This window comes from Triturus cristatus, chromosome 5_2 (assembly GCF_964204655.1).
Source record: "Triturus cristatus chromosome 5_2, aTriCri1.1, whole genome shotgun sequence".
Taxonomy (NCBI): Eukaryota; Metazoa; Chordata; class Amphibia; order Caudata; family Salamandridae; genus Triturus; species Triturus cristatus.
This window is the reverse complement of record NC_140588.1, coordinates 956,984,617-957,007,173: the sequence shown is the minus strand read 5'-3', so window position 1 is coordinate 957,007,173 and position 22,557 is coordinate 956,984,617. Positions and strand designations below refer to the sequence as shown.

The following is a 22,557-nucleotide window of genomic DNA, read 5'->3' as shown; positions in this document are numbered from 1 at the left end:
CTGTGCACCTGACCACCAGGCAATTTCTTACCGCATGTCACAACTCCCCCAATGTGATTGAATATGCGCCTAAAGCCCGGATCACATCGTGTCAGGAAAGCAGGGCATTGTGAAACACAAGTGAACACATGTAGCGTGGGTGCAAGGGAAGGTGCAGGGGACTAATGGAGGGAGGGGTGGGAAATGAAGTGCCCAATAAGAAGCATGCTTGTTACCCACTGAGAGGCAGGAGGGTTTACTGCAAGTGCGGAGAGTGGGATCCCATGTGGGAAACCAAGGAGACCACAGAGGAATCCTGCTAACAGGACCCCTTAGTGTAGAAAAGTGCAGACATTTAGGGCAAAACAACCCGACCCCGTGCAACTCTGTGCACCCGACCCCCGGGCACTTTATCTTAACGCATGTCGCCCTCCCCACAATGTGACTGAATATGAGCCTAAAGCCCGGATCATATCGTGTCAGGAAAGCAGAGCATTGTGAAACACAAGTTAACGCATGCAGAAAATAACGAGTACGAAGCTGAACAAGCCGGTGCGCACGAGAGCGAGCACCAGGCCATATGTTTTGAATTATCTTGCCCGTGTCTGGGCACGATAATTCAAAACATTTGGCGCCTGTGCGGGTAACCGCAAGCAATAGGCCACACACGAACGAGCATGTGGTGAGCTTTTTGAAGCCCCCTAACAATAAGTCTCGCAGAGCAGCGCATGCGCGCTGCTAGGCGAGACCTAAAAAGGGAAGTTTAACCATACATCACTTCAACTCAAAATTCCCTTGACTCCAACAGAACACCTCTCATCACAACCACACTAATATACAATGGCCCCAGATTTCCACTTCACATTACTAAACTTCAGAGAACAACAAGCTCTCACACCTTCTTCATCTTACACAAACAATAGAAACGTACCCAGAAGGGTAACACACTGCACCACGTAGTCATACACAAAAGTGTAGCTGAGTACTCCAACACGCCCCCACATTCAATCTCACTAACTAGCCAAATCTACATGCTCAAGTGCCACGCAAAGCAAGCACCTAATCTACACCCAGTACCATGCCCAACGGAAACTGCACCAGAAAAAGTCAGGACATCTTCCAAATGTAATGATGACAGTAGACACATACTGAAACAATTAGCGAGACACCACAACAATCAAACACTAGAGAAGCCCAGAAATACAACTATTGAGTCCAGCCCACGCCAGCTGGTAAAGACCTACTCACCTACAACATACTAGAGCTACATCTAACACTAATGTACAACATAACACTGACCGACTCCATTACATGTAGACTGCAATAAAGCCAACCTCAAGACAATTGGAAATATACTCAGCCGCCTATACCACACTCCAGACAATTCTTTCCATTTGTACAAGAAGACTATTGATACCAATACCAGAGCACACACAGGTGAAACTTTCAATCAATCAATTAATCAGGGTTGGTAAAGCGCAACTACTCACTCATGAGGGTCTCAAAGCGCTGGGGGAAGAGGGGGCTGCTCCAGTGAGTGCTGGGGGTCATCCTAAAAGTCAAGTCTTGAGGTCCTTCCTGAACTGGGGCAATGTGGGAGCTTGCCGGAAGTAGAGGGGGAAGTTGTTCCAGGCTTTGGCTGCGAGGTAGGAGAAGGACTTTCCTCCAGTTCTTGTCTTGTAGATACGTGGGACGGTGACCAGAGAGAGATCGGCGGTGTCGTTTGGGTGCGTGGAAGGAGAGGCGGATGTTCAGGTATGCGGGTCCAGTGTTGTGAAGGGCCTTGTATGCATGGGTGAGGAGTTTGAAGGTTATTCTTCTTTTGAATGGGAGCCAATGGAGATCGCGGAGGTGGCGTTTGGCTATCAACCACGGCGCCATAGGGTACTACACTTCCCCACCTTTTCAATTCCCAGGATTATTCCCCTTGTATACTCAGGTAAATTAGTACTTCTTTTCTCCAACATCACACCTGGGGTACTGCCCCATGCAACTTCTTACAGTGGGGTACTACTCTTGCCCAATGTAGCACACTAAAGTGCAACTTTACACAACAGGGCATTAAATTTCCAACTTTACACACCTACATGGTCCTACCTGCATACATCTTCTAGCATTAGGGTGCTACTCTATCCCACCTTTGCATACCATGGGTACTTCCCCACACAACCTCTAGTGAAGAGGGACTGCCTTTCCTTAGTTCATCCCAACACACGAACACAAGTGTACTATACTTGTACCTCTCGCAATGGGAGACAACTTCCCCACATCTGCAACACTTGGACACACACAACCAGCACATATCTACACAACAACACTTCAGTGGGTACTACGCTCACTTCCCAAACTGCTAATTAGACTCTATATAGAGTTGAAAGTAAATGGTCAATATGTGTTACCAAAACAACCTACAGGTATACAATGTAAACTTCCCATCATATCTTGCAGTACTAAGCATTCAGCACACCACTACCATTAACCTAAACTGCAATTTCTAAACAACAGAAGTCAGCTTACATGGAAACATACTAACAAAACACATGACATATCGATAAGATGTATATGGCATTTGTCAATATTTAACAACCAAAGTATTTCCCAACCTATAAAAACCTCACGGTTAACGGTAAACAAGCCACATTTCTTAAAAGAAATACATAGATTAATATGAACTCCATGAATGCCATACAACCCAGCTGATTAATTAATTGAATGTCGCACTTTAACATTGAAATTAGACAAATGCCCAGGCAGGCAATGTTTCGACTTCTCATGACTTTAGGACACAGTATGCCCTCATACAGCATAGCCTCATAACTATCTAAAATATCCTTGGTGAAAGTCCTACCCCTCTTTCTTAATTTATGTAGGAGGCTTTGGATAGCATGTCCTCAAGGTCTCCATCCCTCTCTTAATTAAAGATCAGTTTACTACCCTCCTTCATCATGTCAAAGTCTGCACAGCCATCATGTCTTCAACACTCATGTCTGGAATACAAGACATTGGTGAGGATCTCTCATGAGGAAGTTGCACTTTCATGCCCCCAAGCACTACTCTATCTTCATTCAGCATGGACTGATTTTCGTCCGAGAGGAAAGTTCCCATTTACTTGGTGCTGCGCATTGTCACAAGACCTCTGTCAATCATCTCAAACTTGGTCAGGCCTCCTGTGTTCACAAGGGCTCTTGCATGTTACATGGCACACACCCTGTCAGTGATGCAGGCAGAACTTGTACCACATGACAGAGTAGTGACTGGCTTGTGAGTGACGCTTGAGCCCAACATTTGTGATGCTTGAATTCAAATAGAGCGAGATGCAACCATCACAGTACCCTAACACCAACGGGCATACAGGACACTCCAAAGAGATGGAATAGCCTATACTCTAGCCACCTTAACTAGGAAATCATACGGCACACTCACAAACTCTTCTCCTTATTTCACCTTCACAGTTGTATGTACTACTTCCTGAAGCTTCATGGGTCATTTTAGGGTTATGCTTACTATAAAGGAGACTTCCTGCCTTTTCCCATTGTCTCCACGGCGTTGTCCTTATAACACTGTATCCAAAGTTGTTTCCATTGGGTTAGGACTATACAAAGGGGCACATAACCTCAGTTTATAACTCCCCTAAGCAGCCTCCTGTACTTACCAGACCTTGCCCACCCTCCTCACTGCACTCCTCCTTCTCAGCAGCAAGAGCTGACAGCACTTCAGACTGTATTTGAGGGTGGGTGGCCCCAAACTAGTCCTCCTTGGTCATAGGGCCATCTTCCTTCTCACAATAGGCCACCAGGCCTACCAGAAATGTCTCCCAACTGCCTACAAAGTCTTACTAGAAGTATTCAGGAAGGTCGTTTAATAATTCCTCGCCAAAGTGTTTAAGTTAGGAATGAATCCTGCCACATTTCATATTCAATGAGAGGGTCTCATGGTTCCTCTATGGATGGGGAAAGCTGTATGCTTGACATGGTAGGCACGAAAGTGAAAAACTAAATATAATAAATACAGTCACCATTGCCGTTTCAAACAAAGATGAGTGTCGCTATTCAGAGAAATATTAATTACATACAATGTAATGTCCATGGAAACAAGAAATATACATCAACAGAGGTGCCCACAGCCTTATGAATAGTCACTCACAAGTAATAGATAACTAATGGAACAGTGGCACCATTGTGAAGTGACACAATTGCACCCTCTTGGTGTGCGTATTACCATTTCAGTATTGACATGCAAGCTTGTTGTGCATGTAACACCACTTCACTGACTTGGTTATACCCTCAAGGTGTGCTAAACACCACTTCAGTATTGACACACACGTTCGTCTTGTCATCACAGTTGTGGAAAAGCTACTTTACCAAAATGGCAGCACACACGGTTGTCATGTACGTTGTGACATGCACTACAATTCCATACCTTCTTTGCGCGCCGCATATAAAATGGTGGTGTGCAATGTTGAGATATTTGGTTACCCTGTGATATCATCTTCCACCTCTTTGCAGCTGGAATGCATATGTGTTCCACTCTAACTGCTGATGTGGGTTAGTTCTCCCCTCAAGGTACCAGCACAGGATAGTCTTTCACAAGGGCATGGCATTCAATGGTAGCAGTAACTTGTGCATCTTGTAACTTGCACTTTTCGTTCACAACATCACAGGAACATCCGGTATCCAAAACTACTCTCCTGGAGAGCTCCCACTCTTCACCATTGCTGACGTCGCATTTCCGAGATCACAGGACACTGTAAAGTTCTTACTCCTTATTTCAGAATCCAGAAGCAATGCAGCGAACCACCATCCAGGCCAAATGCAACTGTCATTGTCAACCTTCCAACTTACATCACTTAGCATGTAGTACCATGCAACATTCCACATCCCACACTCAAGCTTCCAAGTTCCACCTTCGTCAGCTCGCTCAAACACACTAACACGCACAACACTATACACACCACAGTGTTATCGATGGCACAGGCAGCAATAGCACCACCATGTAGAACAAATGCCTTACCCGTAGCAGAACACAGAGGTGGATAAACGGGAAATCACCCTTTTTTATGGCTATCTCGTCACTGCCCACCTCTAAATGACTCCTTTGGCCGAGAAAGTATACTTGATTGTATTTCAGACGTTGTGTTATGAAATGGGAGTCCAAATCAAAGCTACTTAACCTCCTAGAAAGGATTCTGTTATGCCATCACAAGAGCAGCGGCTGGCACTGATGACACCATAGCACATTATACCACACCGCCTTCCTCTAATGAATGCACTGAAGACCCCTTAATACAGGAATAAAGGCAGACAAGCAATCAGTGCCACAGTTTAACTCATAACACAATCCTTAAGAGTAATGGGAATAGTCTGGTACTGATGTAATGCTTCTCTGCTCACCCCACCCTTCCTTATAAACAATGCTCTCTTACTACAAGCATGACACGTTCCTTAAGGCACACAATGCATTTTAACAGTCTAAATGTACAGTGCTGCAAATGTCATATCCTTCACCCACATAGGCAACTGTAAAGCTCTTTATGCTTGTGCTGCTTACTCCACTCATATCTTTATCATCAACAGGCCCACAACCTCTACACTATGGGTGCTGTGTTTCCTTCAAACATCTATGATGGCCCACAAGCACATTTCAGTCACACACATTCAATGGAGATGGCCCTTTTTGCAGGGTTATCCCTAAACTTTTTGCTTCTTCCCCCTATTTTTCCCTGATCTGTTTGTGTTGGTTTTAGGACTCTGGGCAGTTTACCACTGCTGATCAGTGCTAAAGTGCATCTGCTCTCAGTGTAAAATGTGTTATGGATTGGTGTTTCCATGATTGGCCTATTTGATTTATGTGTCAGTCCCTAGTAAAGTGCACTGCGCGTGCCAGGGCCCATTAATCAAATGCTGTTGGTGGGCTACAGCACTGGATTGTGCCACCCAGGCAAACAGCCCGTTAAGTGTAACTCTGGCCTGCCATTGCAGAGCCTGTGTGCAGCCTGGGGCTGCCATGTCGACTTGGCAAGTACACACACGCCAGTCCCGAAACCTTCCCTTTCCTACATGTTAGTCACCCCTAAGGTAGGCTCAAGGTACACATGTGGGCAGGGTGCATTGTAGGTAAAAGGTAGGACATGCCCTGGTGTGTGTGGCATGTCCTAATAGTGAGTTACAGCCTACTTCGTTTTTCACTATTGCAAGGCTAACCGTTCCCCATAGGCCAGAATGGGAAGTTTGATTATAACACCTTATTATCCTAACTGACCCAGGGAACATGGTAGAAATTCGAATTTAGTATGCCTGAACTCAGAATGATAAAATACATCTTTTAGTGAAGTTGGTTTTAACATTCTGTGTTTGAAAATACCACTTTTAGAAAGTAGGTATTTTCTTACCTAACCATCCAGTCTGCCTCTGCTAGCTTGTGTATTGTCTGTCTGGTTTCTAAGTGATAGGGGCTGGGGAGACTCCAGGAGACAGGGTGAGTCAGCACAGGCCTGAATAGACCTATCTGCATGTAGAGTGGTGGGAGGAGTAGCACCTGGGCCTGAATAGGGCTGTGCCTGCCTTCCACAATGCTGGCTCCACCTCCTGTGGTGTGTCTGATGACCCTGGCCCACACTAACAAAGGAAGAAGGTGTACACCAGAATGCACCCAGAACCGGTTTCGATTAGGTACAGAACTCTCTGCCTTCAGAGAACAAAGGATTTGGTGGTATAAATATTGAGGTCCAAACCCCAGAACTTTAGAACTATTTTGGATCAAGAAGACTGCCAAGAAGAAGAGCTGGAAAAGCTGTGAGGAGGAACTACCACTTTGCCGTGTGCTTTGCTGTGTTGGCCTGCAGTGGCTGCTTCTGTCTTAGGAAGTGAAAGGACTGGACTGAACTTTCTGCAATCTACTTTTGTGAGTTTCTCCAAGGGCTTGAGGTAGAGCTTGCCCCCTTTTCAAGAAGTCTCAGGATCAGCAAAGACTTCCAGCTTGACGCCGTCTACGACGCTGCTGCCGACTACGTGTCCTGAAGGCACCGCGGAGGGCACCGCCGCAACGCGACCCTGGTCTCACCGACGACGCCTGCTGCCGCCACCGAGCCGCTGCTCGCACCGTGACCTGTGGGCACTGCACTCTGCACCGCCTCGCATCACGGCGACGCCTTGGTATCCCCGACGATGATGCTCCACGCCGGAATCGACGCCGCTGCTTGCACCATGGTTCGAAGGCACCGCTCGTAAAGTTACACGACGCACCGCCCTCATCCCGCACCGCAGCCTTGGGATACCGATGCCAGTGCCATCGACTCCAGTTTGTCAGCTGACTACAGCACTTCAGCAACGACGACGACGCTGCTTGCACCGTGACCTGCCAGCACCGTGACGAGCACTGCCTTCATCTCACACCGCGGCCATGGTCTCACTGACGACGCCATCTGATGCCACCACCGAGCCGCTGGACGCACCCCGACCTGAGGGTACTGCACGCCGCACCGCTGCACTTTGCACCACAGTACCCGATGCCTGCCGATGCCAGCGCTCCTGACTTCAACAAAGAGGAGTTCGATCTGCAATGCATGTGACTTCGAGGGCCCCGACGACTCCTGCACCGACCTCCTGAACCGACGCTTTCGGACGCTGTGTTTTCGGAAGCTTAACGAGAGGTAATCGACGCCCTGCATTTCTGAAAGGTACTGTTTGCGGGTCTTCCTGACACCGTAGCTTGCCCGCAATGCCGCGGTCAGCCAGAACTATTTGGATTGGTTTGCTCACGATGCCGTAATAGCCCAGGACGGAGCTATCGACATCAAGGAACTGTTTTGCAAAGTTATTTTGCTAACTGAAGATTTTTAAGTACTGTATTGTGGATTTTTTTATCGTTTTGGTCTAATATATAAAAATATTGGATATTTTTCTAAACTGGTGTGGTGTCCGTTTGTAGTGCTTACACTGTATTACTGTTGGTTATGTGCAAATGTTTTACACACTGCCTCTAAGATAAGCCTGACTGTGGGTGCCAAGCTCCCAAGGGGGTGAGCAGGGGTTATTTTAGGAGTGTAACTCCCTTACCCTGACTAGGAAGAGGGTCCCTATTTGGACAAAGGTGCAAGCCCTTGCCAACTAGAGACCCCCATTTCTAACACATAGTTTTCACATTTGCAAGAGTTTTTTAAGCTATTGGCATTTACAATGCCAATAGCTCAAACTCTTGTAAATGCGGGACGTGTGGTATTGCAAACAAGCGCAGATGGCGCGCTTAATATAAGGAAAGCACATCGTGCCTGCAGTAGGGCAAAACCCATTAAAGAAAACAGTGCTTATAGACAAATTAAAACATACTGTGTCGCAACAGAAGTAAAAGGGCCAGTCGCCATGGGAGGTTTCAAATGAAGCCAAGGCAGTACTAAGGAGGGACTAACAAGCGATTAAGGAATCAGAAGCCAGCATTTACAAAGGACAATGATGCAAGCCAATGAAAAATATGGGCGGAGAGTTAAACTTAATACAGCATGGCTCGCAGACCAGCGCATGCGCTGCACATGCTCGACCTAAAAAGAAGGAGAACATTCAGAATTCACCATTGTCACCCACTTCTCTTCGTTATACTTTCCATTCGCAACCACCTCCCCTTACTGCCTCAAAGTGCTATAACTTAACCTAGGATAACAATTTTACCCAACAATTATGGCTTACGGATAAGTAGTTCATTGACAGATTTTATTTACTAACTGATTTTCAAAATTTAGTTTGAAGGCATTTTCTTAGAATTGTGTTTGTCTCCCCATCATTAAAATGTAGTTTTCTCTAAAGCCTGGCTTTCAACATGCTAAAACATTCTCAGCATGCAAGATCATTCTGCGAGGTAGAGCGGGGAACATGTGTTATAGCAGACGGCCACAGGGTGAATATTAACCAATGCTAAGTCGGTCTTGCATTTTCTCCTTACAACAATGTAAGTGATTATCCTCCAAATTTTGCACCACTCAATAATGCAGGGTTACCTTTAAGGGAACTGGGTCATATAATTATCAAGGACATTCACTGCCCCATGCAGAGCTAGTCAAGTATCCTGCCTTCTGCATCCTTCTTGGGCATGTCCAGGCACTCATCAGCCTTCTTCCATTAGAATCCATCGATCCCTTGTGTGGGTACACATTAGTCACTGAGAGGGCCTTTCCCCCAGGGTTCTCCCGTTAGCGCAAATGGATTATAACTGAGCAGCCTGCGCGCTACAGCCCATTAATCAGCTTGTGCCATAGATTACTGGGTCGATAACATGTTTCTAAGATGCTGCATATTTCACAAATCAGCAAGCATGCTGTATGCATAGGAACCGACTCTCTACTCCTCAACTGTGCACTTAATTGGAAGCAATGCCTGATGAGTTCCACCATATAGGCAATGCTCTTTAAAGAGCCTGCCAACTAATCAGTGTATGGCAATCTTAAAGAAACAGAGCCATCATATTTGTTCTAAACACGCTTGGTAGTTCTTGCACGATTCTGTTTTAACACAGACAATCACAGGAGCAAGCTTACCCTCTCTAGCACTTATGTAACCAGATCCCCCACTTGCCTCTGTTCCATTTGTGATGTGCTGTCCATATTCATGGATGTGCATTGTGGAAGAGAACGTGAAGTCTCAAAGTTAAGAGCTACTGTGATGACAATGGTACCAGGCTCTTGCAGAAGAAGACAATGCATTCATTTAGTAGGAGGTTACAGATAAAATCCAGGATACCGCCTACACACATGCCCCACTGGTGTTATCTACCTCACGCTCCCTGGTCTGCCATCAAGTACCCACACCTGGAAGGCACACTGAAACTTATCATTCTCTCACACAATGCAAAATGGGGAACTCACTCATCATGAATACGTCTCAAACACATGGAGCCCAGGAAACCATGTGACTCCTTCCATACTATGTGGACAAAACGGAAAACACCCTCTTTCCACCCTGACACTCATTTGTCACATAGGAAACACGCTGGAATTTCCAGTACATTAGGGCTAAACACAAAAACTTAGCTACAGAAGGAATTCAAGTTATAAAATTAAAAAAACACCCGGTTCTGAGGGGGAAAACGGGTTTCAAAATATCTGGCTAAACTTTTACAGTGCACGTTTCTGTCCTGAAATCTTACAGGCAATAGCTGAAATTGGGTCATCCCCACCACCCAACAATAAATCATGCCAAGTCATTTAGACACCTCTAAACTAAAGATGGCTTTAGATACTCAACACTCCACCTCGTCAATACAGAGCTATAGTGAGTTTCTATGCAACCCAGGATAAATACTACAAAACAATACCAAGGCCACGCTTAAGCATCAGCCCAAATGATGATGCATACTTGCTACTGCCATCAGGTGAATGCAGCAGCACTGACCAATGTGCCGACCTCTTATCCAACATTGTCACCTCATGAACGGTTCCCCCCTGCTGCATATCATAGGAAGTCGTAGCGCCTACTTTGTTCTAGTCAATAAGCACTTATACCGCGCATGCTACCCGTAGGCATCCGAGCGCAGCTAGTGCAGAGCGACTGTCTCGATAAAGCAGAGGGGGTTGTTCTTTGGAGTTCTTCGTTGCTTTTTACTAGTTACTGATTATCAGTCAGATCATAGTCCAGTGGACCAGTTCATATCTGGGGTACCATTTGCTGAATGACAACTTCCTTCTTCCTGCATATGAACTTTGATGTCAAAGGGAGGACCAGTTAGAGGGCTGTATAAAGAACAAGGGACCTGTAGTATCTGCCGGCCCTAAAACTATTCTGTTGAGAGATATTATTTATCACCAATGGAGACTTCAGAGAGGGTGATACATTTGTTGTAGGCAACAGCAACACACCCACCAACAGCCAGAACTAGGGCTAACTGATCAGATCTCCCAAAATCTAAGCCTTATCATTCAATGAACAAGCCAAGATAGAGAAAAAATACTTAGTTAATTAAATGCATCACAACGCATTTCTATACCTAGTCACGGCCCTTCTTGTATCTCCTTGCTAACAGTGTGGGCAGACCAAAGGTCCCAATACAACAAACAGGGGGAACAAAAACCCCAATACATGTGACAAGGGGGAGGCAACAGCTCCAACAAACACACGTGTGGGGTTAATCACTGTCTTAAAACAAATGATGTCAAATGGATATTCAGTCTTGAGTAATTGATTCCTCATGATACATTGTTTTAACTCAGAATAACGGCCCTGCTGCGTTCATCCAACGCTTCTGTTTTTATTCATCAGTAAACGACAGCACGCCACTTATTTCCTCCTTACTATGTACACAGTGGTGCCTGCCATGGATGTGCACAAAGGGTATATTTACCCCCCGTTTATGGACAGAAAAATAAGACAAGGCTGACACAGGTAAGAACAACAATTAATCATGGCCATCACATGACAAAACAATAACAACTTTTATTCTGGTCCCCCACGTTGAATGGTGAAGACCGCAGACCATGCATCAGTCAATGATCAACAGAGATTCAATTCCAAACAAGTTCAAGTAAGCCTCGTGCTGTGCATAGCTGGTTAGCCCTGAATCCGGTGCATGTTTAGGAAAAGTTATTTAAAAAATATATTTAATAAATGCATTTCTTAAAATATTTATTTGACCTGTACTTCTTTTAGACATAAGAAAAATATTCCCCCTACCACACTTTCTAGTAGGCGTGCCAGAGAGTTCCAGCGTTTTCTGGAAATTACAGGCACTCTATGGTACCAGAGCTCAACCACAATGCTTTTACCCACTGAGTACTGGCACGGATTTAGTCTTGTCAATCATTATGAATATTTTAGCTATTTTGGTTACCCATGAGTGCATTATTTCCTTGGAGACGGAAGGCACAATGATACATCTCGTTTCAAAGCAGCACAACAATAGGGGAACTCCAGTTAATGTTTATTTTTTTCCCCTGGATTCTGCCCCATTGCTCACCTCGTATAACCTTAGAAAAGCCATAAACAAACCTGTTTACTGAATTTGAACAGGCTTACCGAAGGGACTTGTACAAGGCAGCTCATGATCAGAGACAAAAGGCTAGCCAGCATTCTCACAGTACTTAGAGGGAGGCCTAAACTCCAATTTTGGGGCAAAGCATCATCATATAGAAAACCTCGCCTACAAATATGGTGGCCTTCATACAGACCGTGTCATCAAAGATGCATGCTACTGTCAGCACCTCACTTACTGGCTGCAAAGAACCTTCCACTCTGCTAGCAAAGATTCTACCACTGCTCAGTTGTAAGAGGGGGAGAACTTTCCACGGTCCTAAAAAACGATGATACTCCAGCTGTAGCACCAGAAGTCGAACCCCCCAATCGTAGGGGTTTGAGAACTTTCCACTTTGCTAACAAACATTATACCTCAGCTAGAGTGCCAGAACGCAAATCCCCTCAATCATAGGAGCTGAAGAACTTTCCATGGTTCCAACAAAGATTATGCCCCGGCTGTATCAGTGGAAGCCATGATCCTCAATCATTGGAGTTGGAGAACTTCCCACTGTTCCTTTGTGTGTAGCAAGAACTTTCCCGATGGCTTGCCAGGATCAGTGAGAACATTCCTTTTTTCTTTGCACGTCTCACTCAACAGCATCTGCCTATTTATACAAACATCCCGACTTGTCAAGGTCTAATTTGCAGGTACAGATGCCTAGGAAGCGGGTGATTATGGTAATGTGCATTATGCACACTTCAAAACAAATTAGTCATGAGGATTGAATCAGCAAACCCTCGCTTTTCAGTGGCTATGTTCCAAACCTCTTCCCTTCATCATAGGTTAATTTCTGCTACCAATAATTGTATTTCCCCTTCCATTAGGAAGATATGCGTTATTGTCTAGGATACAAATTATTGCAAACAAAAAGGGACCCCCCTAAAAATGAGATGGTCAATGATGCAGGGAACATATGCTAAATAACAAAAATGGGAACGCCGGTCTGACCTTATTTATTAATCGTCTTGCATCATCAATTTTTCATAAACATGCTGAAGGCTCAATATTAGCTCAGATAACTTTCAACATGTATTTTTTTTCATCATATCTCATAATACATCCATTTAATATTCATAATGTGATCATTTTATCTTTAACAAGAAATGCATAACTAGGCATATGTCTCTGAATAATATCAAAAAGTCTCTTAAAACATTCAATACTCATACAAACCATTCCTCTCATACTCGCACATTAACCTCACTCTTTCATTCATTACTCACTAATTATACATCTAAGAAACCAGAAATGTGTTATGAACTCATACTACTCAGGCTTGATTCAGGTCTTACTACTGCATAATATCATTACAGATGTTCTGTGTTCAGCGTTTTATGATTCTGTTAATACAATCAATTCGATAATGTATCAGGAATGCTGTATAAGATCTCAATTCATAACGTGTGCACTTTAACAATTCTTCATTGGTTGTTGTTATATTCTGCTTGAGGCTTGACCAGTTATCCTCAACCTCGGCATAATGCCTTCCTCAAGAGTACCGCAAGCAGTGACCCCATAGAACATTCCAAGCCGGAATTACAAGCTTGGGGTCATCTTCCTCAAAGGTAGAAACTCTAACAGAGAAAACGTGGATGGCTTTTCTGATGGGCCCATTGTGCGCAACAAGCGGAATGTTGGTCTCAGTCTGCTCAAGGCAATGTCTGCCGTCGAAGGCACAGAACAGGCCAATGAGAAAAGAGGAAAAAGGAAAAAAAAAAGAGGAGACGCTCTTCAGGTTAATGCTGGGCCAAGGATACAAAGGGGATAAGGACTGCTGTCCCAACCAGGCTTTGGACGCAATAGAATCCACACCTGATCCGATGTTGACAAGTTTATTGCGTTGACGAAGGGATAGAAATTCTACAGCCACGTTTTCTCTGTTAAGAGTTTCTATCTTTGAGGAACATGACTCTAAGGTACTCATTCTGGCTTGCAATGTTCTATGGGGTCACTGCTTGTGGCACTCCTGAGGATGGCCTAACGCCGAAGCGCACATTGAAGATAAGTGGTAATGCCAAAATCAGAAAATAACACCAACCAATAATGAATTATGAAGTGGAAATGTTATCAATTGAAATGTTATACACGATTCCGGATACATTATCGAATTGGTTGTATAAACAGATAAACATACAACGTTTAACACAGACCATCTGTAATGATATTATGTAGTAGTAAGGCCTGACTCAAGCCTGAGTTGTATGAATTCATAACAAATGTCTGGTTTCTTAGCTGTGTAATTAGTGAGTAATGAATGAAGGTTGGTATGAGTATTAAATGTTTTTAGAGACTTTTTGATATTATTCAGAGACATATGTCTAGTCATGCATTTGTTGTTAAAGATAAAATGATCACACTGTGAATAAGAAATGGATGTATTATGAGATATGTTGCAAATAAATACATGCTGAAAGTTATCTGAGTTGATACTGAGCCTTCAGCACGTTTATGGAAAATTGATGATGCAAGACTTTTAATGAGTGAAATCAGAAGGGGTTGCCTTTTTTTAATTTAGTATTGTCTAGGCTACACATTCAATGTATTCTTTCCAGTTGAATTCTTCTTACTATTCACTTGTCTTTACACTTCTGACTCTGAGCTCACCGAAATAAATGACTTTTAGTTTTAACGCGAGAAGGTTACGGCGCTTATGTCATATCAACACAGTGGTCGGACTTTCTGTATCCACAATGAATCACGTGAGGAAGAGAGGACACAGCTGCTGAATAGCTTCAGGCCCTAGCGCTCAGCAGGCGGCTTCCAACTAAGACATTCTTCTAACTCCAGAGAGTCTAGACCCAGCTGTTGTGAGTAACGCTATGACCATATTACGCGTGCATGTAGAGCCCTGCACTGGCTGCTGAATCAAGAAAGACCACACTACAAGGCTCACTGCGTAGAACATAACCAGCAGCAATCCAAGCTGCCTCTCCGACAACTTTGTGTACTGTACACTGGCTTAGCCCATAAGGTTGTATCCTCAATGTCAAATCCATTATCAAGCCCAGATACAAAGGATTTAGAGGCTGAACACCATACATCAAAGGCTCTAACCCCGGTACCCTCTTCCACTTCACCTAAAATCTAATGCAGAGAAACGAGACTTTCAGAGATTTTTCAAATCATTAATGGCACACCCATCACTGCCTGTTTTTGGTAATAGCCTCTGCCCCAGCATAAAGGATGCTATGGTGGCTTGGCTTAACTGCAATGATCCGCATGTCCGTGTTTAAGGGCTACGTTAGAAGGTACTATGGAGTGCATTTGGGTTGAATTCATGATACGCTCCTTGCACTGGACAACCATGTCACTTACTGCCCAGAGGAATTAGCATTGATGGTGAAGATAAAAGATGGCCCACTGGAATACTAAATGTTATTGTTGAAGAAAGTCCTACCGCCAGAGCCATTCATTTGTAATGGGAGAGCTGTGGACTTGCATTAGTCTGCCGGCACGCGTACAGAACTATGTTCACCACGTGGGTGCAGATCGAGCATCATCATCAATACAGATCCTCAGGCATAAGTAAGAGAGGCACATCTCAGTGTAGAAGCGCCACTGCACAAGGAAGCTGAGATGGCTAGGATGGTCCTCTGCAAAGATCATGGTTTGATTTCTGGCAGAATGGATTCATCCTTTGATTTCTTCGAGGTCAATAAAGCTCAGTGAGCTGAGGGATATTACGCGCTGATATCCATTGCTATATGCAATAGCAGAATCTTTAGTTGCACAAACGATATAAAGGACCAAGTGCCTGATGTATCAATGGTTTTTACCCATTCAGTCACTCTGGCGAAGTGCAATGATACACAGGTCCCCAGTTACTGACATATTGGAGGGTTGTAGACAGCTTAGTCAGTAATGCAAATCCGCACAATACACTACCAAAGCAATAACCATCAATAATAAAGCCATATGAGGACAAGGCGCAGGATGCCATGTCAACAACCACACTGACTATCCACTATTTTGTCAATGTAATTATTCTATGAGCTCTTTGTGTATCATCTTATGCCCCTGCTACTAGACCAGTGCTTGCTGCTTGAATAATTGATGTCAGCTGGTCTGCATTCAATAGGACACTCTCTGCGATTTGAAGAACACAACAGATGCCTGTGCTGCGGGTGGACACTGCATGGGGGTGAGACCCTTGTTGCAGAGGGATATCTTTTAACAGGCCTGATCACATGTTTAGGGACCATAACATTGACTGCATGGGACACTCTGGCCCCTTAAATCTATCACACACACACAAAGGAACTAAATAAAGTGAACAGTGACAGCAAGGCATCTACAGGAAGCTGCTGCGAGGATATGCGAGAAAGGGAAACAAGGGGTGGGGTGGTCTGTGCAGAGCTGGCCAGAGGCCAATGCCCGTGCAACTAGTCGCATGAGGATTGTATTTCCGCAATGAGACTATAAGGTCAGTGAAATTTAACATAATGGGTTGTTTGGTTTTTCTACACAAATGTCTTCACTGACGGAACAATGGTGAAATAAGGTGTAAACTGTTCCCCACAATTCCATTTATTTATGTTCATGTTGCGCATGGCTTACCAAATCGAAGTCATTTTGCTAGCAAGTTACCTACAGACAGAACCATCGAGATGCTCCCTAACAATTGCACAGGCTGGTGCAGTTCATCAACTAGAAGGTCTCCTGTTGCTCTTCTCTGGACGGCTGCATTTTGGTACAACCCGAGATTACAGGAGTCCAGTACTTGATCTATCAGTGAGGCGCAATCACACAAGCACGTGCATGTCACTTACCTGCCTTGCAAATGGCGTGCACTTCTATAAAAGGCCGAAAAATAAAGTACGCATCCATGAAAGTGCCATTTGAGCCATCAAGGGAAGGCAAGAAAGCACGAGTTCCAGTGGGTTCCAGAAGTATGCTAAAATCTCTAGACACGCACTAATATAGAGGTAATCCTTCCTCTGCCACCATCCGAGGCCGGTTCTTATAGGGTCAGTAGAATTCTACTCTCACAAGATATTCTGCAGTGTTCCAAAGTCTGCCTCCTTTTCAACATACATGAGCAACTGCTGGCTCAATTCCCACAGCAATATTGAGTGAACCTCCAAATGCATCAGATGGCACTTAAATGTACTTCCCAATCTAAACAAGCATTGACAAAGCCAACAGCTCTGGTTTTAATGTGCCAAAATATGGAGTGTTAGCATAAAAGAGGAACACACATGGGAGGGAATCAGCAAGGGCAGACAAAGCTGTAAAAGTAGCTTCTTCCTAACGCTAGTTCGGTGTTATAGCTAAAAAGTCAAATAAAAATATTAAAATAACCAAATTTCACAAAAACCTGAAGACATCATTCTTTATTTATTATTGGTTTACATTAAAAAGCTGTCTAGGCTTCCCACTGGTTGGTACCTGTAATTCACATGAATTATATCATGCTTGTAAATGATATAAAACAATCCCTAGGTATAACATCAGTCCGGTGAACTATATTTTTGGGAAAAAAGTGCATTTCCAATAGTCAAAACGAAGTATGAAAGCAGCCTTGATGGAAATTCCAGCTACAATAGGTTTCTACTGGATCCACTTGCAGGGTTCTGGCAGTCCACTTTGGGCCTCATTTTAAGTGGCCAAGTACATACAGTGTAGTAATGCGAAGCAGTGTATTTCAATCACCGTGCAGTACTACCCTCACCACTACCAGACCATTACAAATGCCTGGCCTAGAAGTAAAGTAACACACTAGATGTGGTAATGCTGCACCTGTATCCACAAGTTTTTTCCTATCCCACAGTCCTTTTCTGGGAGCATGTTCCAACTGCTTTTAGCATGTGGATAAATGCCCAGAAATATGGGCCATCGGACCTAAAGTTGAGTACCAGTCACTTGTAATGGGTCCTAACTAGACACTTAGCAACTATGACATGGAAAGCAAGAAAATGGCCCCTCTGACTGCTCCGGGAGTAGTAAAATACTGCTGTGAGAGGGTTCAATGGGCCCCTCGGGGATCAGGGCCCCGGTCACTGCACCAGCTGCACCAATTTTAGCTACACCCCTGGCCCTAACTGGTGCAGGGAAAATTTTTGTTTATTTCAGTTACATCTTGCACCTGGTCAGTGGCGTCCCCTGATGGTTGTTGGTGTCTAATAGTAGAATTTCCATTGTCGTTTATCTGAATACATTTCTCCAATGGCCAAAACCCCAAATGCGTAACCTGATCCAGTTGGAGGAATGTATAACTGATCAACTTACATTTTCTGCAGGGATGCTAATGGATGACAATTGTTACACCTGACAACTTTCATTGGGGGAAAAAGTGAAGGGTTCTGGCAAAACAGATGCCGGCTTCTCTGAATTAACTTTTTGGGCCGTGCCACGTGCTTTCCTGCTCACAAGGGCGAGGTATCGATTGGCGCAGCAGATGCAGTGGCACCAGGGCCCAGAGGCCTGTGGGCCCCACTCTACCCTGATGATTTATGTATTTTACCATTCAAACAGCAGCTGGGGGGCCCATTTCTTTCCTTGCACTAGGACGGACCCATGACACAATGGCTACGCCCCTGCCAGGGCACATGGCCTGTGTGATGGGGGCAGCCTATCCCTCACAGGAGGGACTCGTCCTCTCACGTGGAGGGCACGCTGGCGTCCCGGCAGAAGGAGGAACTTGGCGCCTGCACAATGTTGTCAGTTAAACCGTCAATGCTGGTCCAGCGGCCTGCGCCGTCATCCGTTTGTTACGCACCAGCGTCGAACACTGTCTGCAAGGAGTCGCTTCCTCATATTTACTGGCAAAGGAGGGCACAAAAAGCCAGCATCAGCAACCACAAATGCGAACAACAACAGCATGGACGAAGATAAATGAGGCAGCGTGTGCAGGGCTGCTGCTGAGCTGTGCGTGAGTAACATATGGCAACATCCTAATGCAGCCCTCTGGGGAAAAGCAGACAGAAAGTGCGTGACGTCGACAGTTCCAGAAGAGCGAACAATAACCCCTACGCCTGAATAGCATTTACCATAAATGTGCAATCTAAACTCCACGGGGAGCTGCCGTGTGCCTCAATTTCACAGGGTCTCCTGCCAGGCCTGGCTTTTTTAGCCAACGACACCTTATATTCTGGAGGCGTAACCCAAGAGCGTAGACAGTGGAAGCACAATTCTTATTAAAATGGCGCGTAACTAAAGTCACACGTGCACCGAAGGCTTTGCTTGGACTGCACCACAGAATCAGCTGCACAGAGAGGCAGGCTTCAGAGGAATGAGACTGGGGTTGCATTTCACGCCTGCCCGACAGACAGAAGCAATGAGTACGCTGCAGTGCAAACAAGAGCACGTTCTGCCTTTGCACAGACACCCCAACTCCTGTCTACTGAGCTGTGACCTCTTGGACAGTAAACATTTTCTTACTTTCTCACACTTCACCCATCATCCGAAACATTGCTACGCGCTGTGTCCCATAACACAATACCCACACCTCAGTGGTCATCATGAATGACATGGAAACACGTCCCACAAAGGTTCAAAACAAAAACATCCTTCCAGCCACACACCCTCGTGGTATAGCCTGCTACTCATGTAGGTAAGCGCTTCAGCACCCCACACAGGAGTAGTAAGCACTATTATAAACATTGCGATACAACACGTTGTCAGCGAACCCCACAGACACTTGCAGTGGCCACTTATGATGCTGGGAGTTGTATAGCGACACTTATAAAGCAGAAAATGAAAGCACAACACAAAAAGAGTTAATTAAAAACCCAGGACTGGCTAAAGGGGACCCGCTTGAGGTGGTGCCAGCTATATCATATTTCCAGTAGTATAGCAAGGGTGCCATAGGACCTGGGGCAAGCAAGCAAAATCACCTCGTTGACTGCTGTTGGTATAGTAAAATACAGCAATTTTCAGGGTTCAAAGGGTGCCGCTGGGCTCTGTGTACCGGTGTCAGTGCACCTGCTGTACCAATGGTAGGTATACCCCTGCGGGCCACGTCACCACCAGTCCTGGGCTTTCCTTCCACAAAATTGTTTAATAATGTGTTTTTGCAAAGTAGTTCCCATTCTAAAGTTAATATTCTGTAGTTATGCAGGTAACAAGTGCGACAGTCACCCAGTGGGTCTCAATTTTGCGTAACTGATTGGCCTCATAAGAATGAAGGGCTAAGTCGGCCTTGCCAGAAATACATCCTGTGACGTGCACTGCGGAGAGACACACAAACACCCCTCAGAGCAACCATGTACATAACTGAACTATTTTATACGAGGCTGTCATGACTGCTCAAGTGAAGTACAGCCCACTATTATAACTGCCAGAAACCGTTGTTAGGTCTCGCCTGACCCAGCGCATGCGCTGGTCTGGCGAGACTTATTGAGAGGGCTCCAAAAAGTGCTACCAGGCCAGTCTAGAGCTACAGTGCATGTGCGCGGGCGCGCGCGCTGCGTTTTACCGCAATTACTTTCACTTTCGCGGCCGCAAGGCCGCTTTGATGTTGATCGCAATAGCGATCACTTTAACTTTCGCGGCATCAAGCCCGCTTGGCATAGCCAATAGGTCTCGATTTTGGGACCTTATACGTTTTTAGTTACGCAACTGTTGCATGTCTAAACACTTATAAGGTCCCAAAGGCGAGACCTATTGGCTATGCCAATGCTTGTTTTTAAATGGAAGCATGGCATCACCAATGACATGAACCTGCAAGTGACCGAATATAGCTGCTAAGAGGGGTTCTGAACTGCACAAGGCGCTAGGCAGATACAGTGTGCTCATTCTTGGGCGGAGTGCCTTCTCTGCTGGTCTGGTAGGAGGCCCTTCTCTGGCACGTTATCGAACACAACAAGCGCATTGTCTTTGCTGCCAGACTGAATAACTCTCTTTGTGGTAAAATAAAAAAAACGAGAGGCTTTTGGGAGCACTTCTCACTGAGGATGCGCTATTTTACACTTGTTGGTCTAGCGTCCTCTATTTTGCCAGTGAACAATTTGCACTTTTAAGAGGATGTTCACATAATACCTCTTCAAGCCTTCTTGCGCCAAAGGAAACCGAAGATCTGTAATCTAAACTCAACTCGCTCGACCCCGCGTTGTGAAGCTGGGCAGACTGGGCTGTGCGCCTCTAATCCTGTATTACAGCTCTGTGAGTAAAGTGCTCACTGCTGCGGGTCACACAGGTCTGAGCCCCAGAAGTGCTCACTCAGCCCTTCTTCCTCGCCGGATCGATACACTGAGCACTACTAAAAATAGGAAGAACAGCTGCTATTTACGGTGCCATAAAACGCAAAACTGAGGGCTAGGTAGCATTGTGTTTCTCATGCAAAAACAGAAAGCTCCTAGAAATAATCGCTGCTAAGCACTACCTACACAGAGCCATAGACGCGCCCACGAACGCCTTGCCAACGTTCACTTAGTTACTGAAAACACCACAACGTGAAAGCAAAACAACTAGAAATGGCAAAACGTGGGAATTTGAGTGGAAGCTCGCTAACTGACAATTTGCATTAGAACTGACAATTCACCGTTGTCCAACTGAATACGACGGGGGGCGCGGCGATTCAAAAGACTTGTTACACTGAAATTTGAGGGGGGGAAACTTCACAAATAGGAAAATTCATTGACTGAAAAGAAAATGTATTTCTGACACCTAAATAAACAAATGAGACAGGCTGACCAGTCCCAAGGCAGCATAAACATGACTGTAAAACAACAGGTGGACTTCCTGCAGCTCTCGTCTATGAGCACGACTGAACAAACTCGGCAGTTAAGCATTTATTTACACGCATTTCCGTTCCTGCAGCGCTAACAAGCCAGCTTCTGAGCGCTTAAACTCGAAGGAAAAGGCGCTGATGAAAGTAGTAAGGAGGTAGAAAAATAGTCACTGCGAATTACTTCACAAATCGCCGGTAAAGGCAGCCTCCGCCACCCTCCCAAATGCTACGCAGCCCTTCATCCTTGCTGCACTGTCATAACTGCACGCGGAACCCGAAAGGAGCAAAGCAGTACGGTACTCACGTATCTCTTCAGCTTCTTCTCCGGGGGGGATTTGATGAGCCAGCCCGTGCAGACCACGTCCCCGGCGCTCATTTTCCCCCCTAACGAGAACGAGGGGCGGCAGATCCAGTGTGCGAGAGAGTCGGTCCTGGCTTAATTTTTTGAAACCCAGCAGCAATCGGCTTCCTCCAGCTGTGCGCGAGCGCTGCCGCTGTGCCGCCGGGAGGAAGTCCTTGCTGACATTGATGGCTGACACGCCGAGCTCCCCCTCCCACCCGGCCCACAACGCGAGTGGCACGTGACGCGCCCGGGACCGCTTGTAAACAAAGCGCAGCACGTGCAGAATTACCTCAGCGCTGCCATGTGGGTTCCGGGGCTCCAAAACACTTTGTCCTGCTTGCGCTCCTGGTACGCTCAGTCCTTCATCAGGTACAGGATTTTCCATTTCTACCTGTTCCTGCTTCTTCGTCAAACTCACGGGACACAACTGCTGGGGTTAAATAGTAGCAAGTTTACTTCACACCAAAACACGGTACAGTTAAGACAATTTTGTAAGGCAAGGTAAGCAAATACAAAAAAAACACACACCTGCATCGCTATAAGTCGAACTGCACACGGCCTATTAGGTCTCCAT

General features: G+C 45.3%; 1 protein-coding gene across 1 annotated transcript in view; it reads right to left on the bottom strand.

Moving 5' to 3' along the window:
• The window catches only part of GAB3 (GRB2 associated binding protein 3), a 453,955-nt gene extending 431,832 nt beyond the window's left edge, over positions 1–22,123 (bottom strand). Inside the window, exon 1 of the mRNA XM_085608146.1 lies at positions 21,945–22,123. Within this exon, the coding sequence (XP_085464272.1) occupies positions 21,945–22,016 (72 nt within the window). The 5' untranslated portion in view covers positions 22,017–22,123. The remainder of the gene's footprint in view (positions 1–21,944) is intronic.
• Between the last annotated feature and the right edge of the window lie 434 nt (positions 22,124–22,557).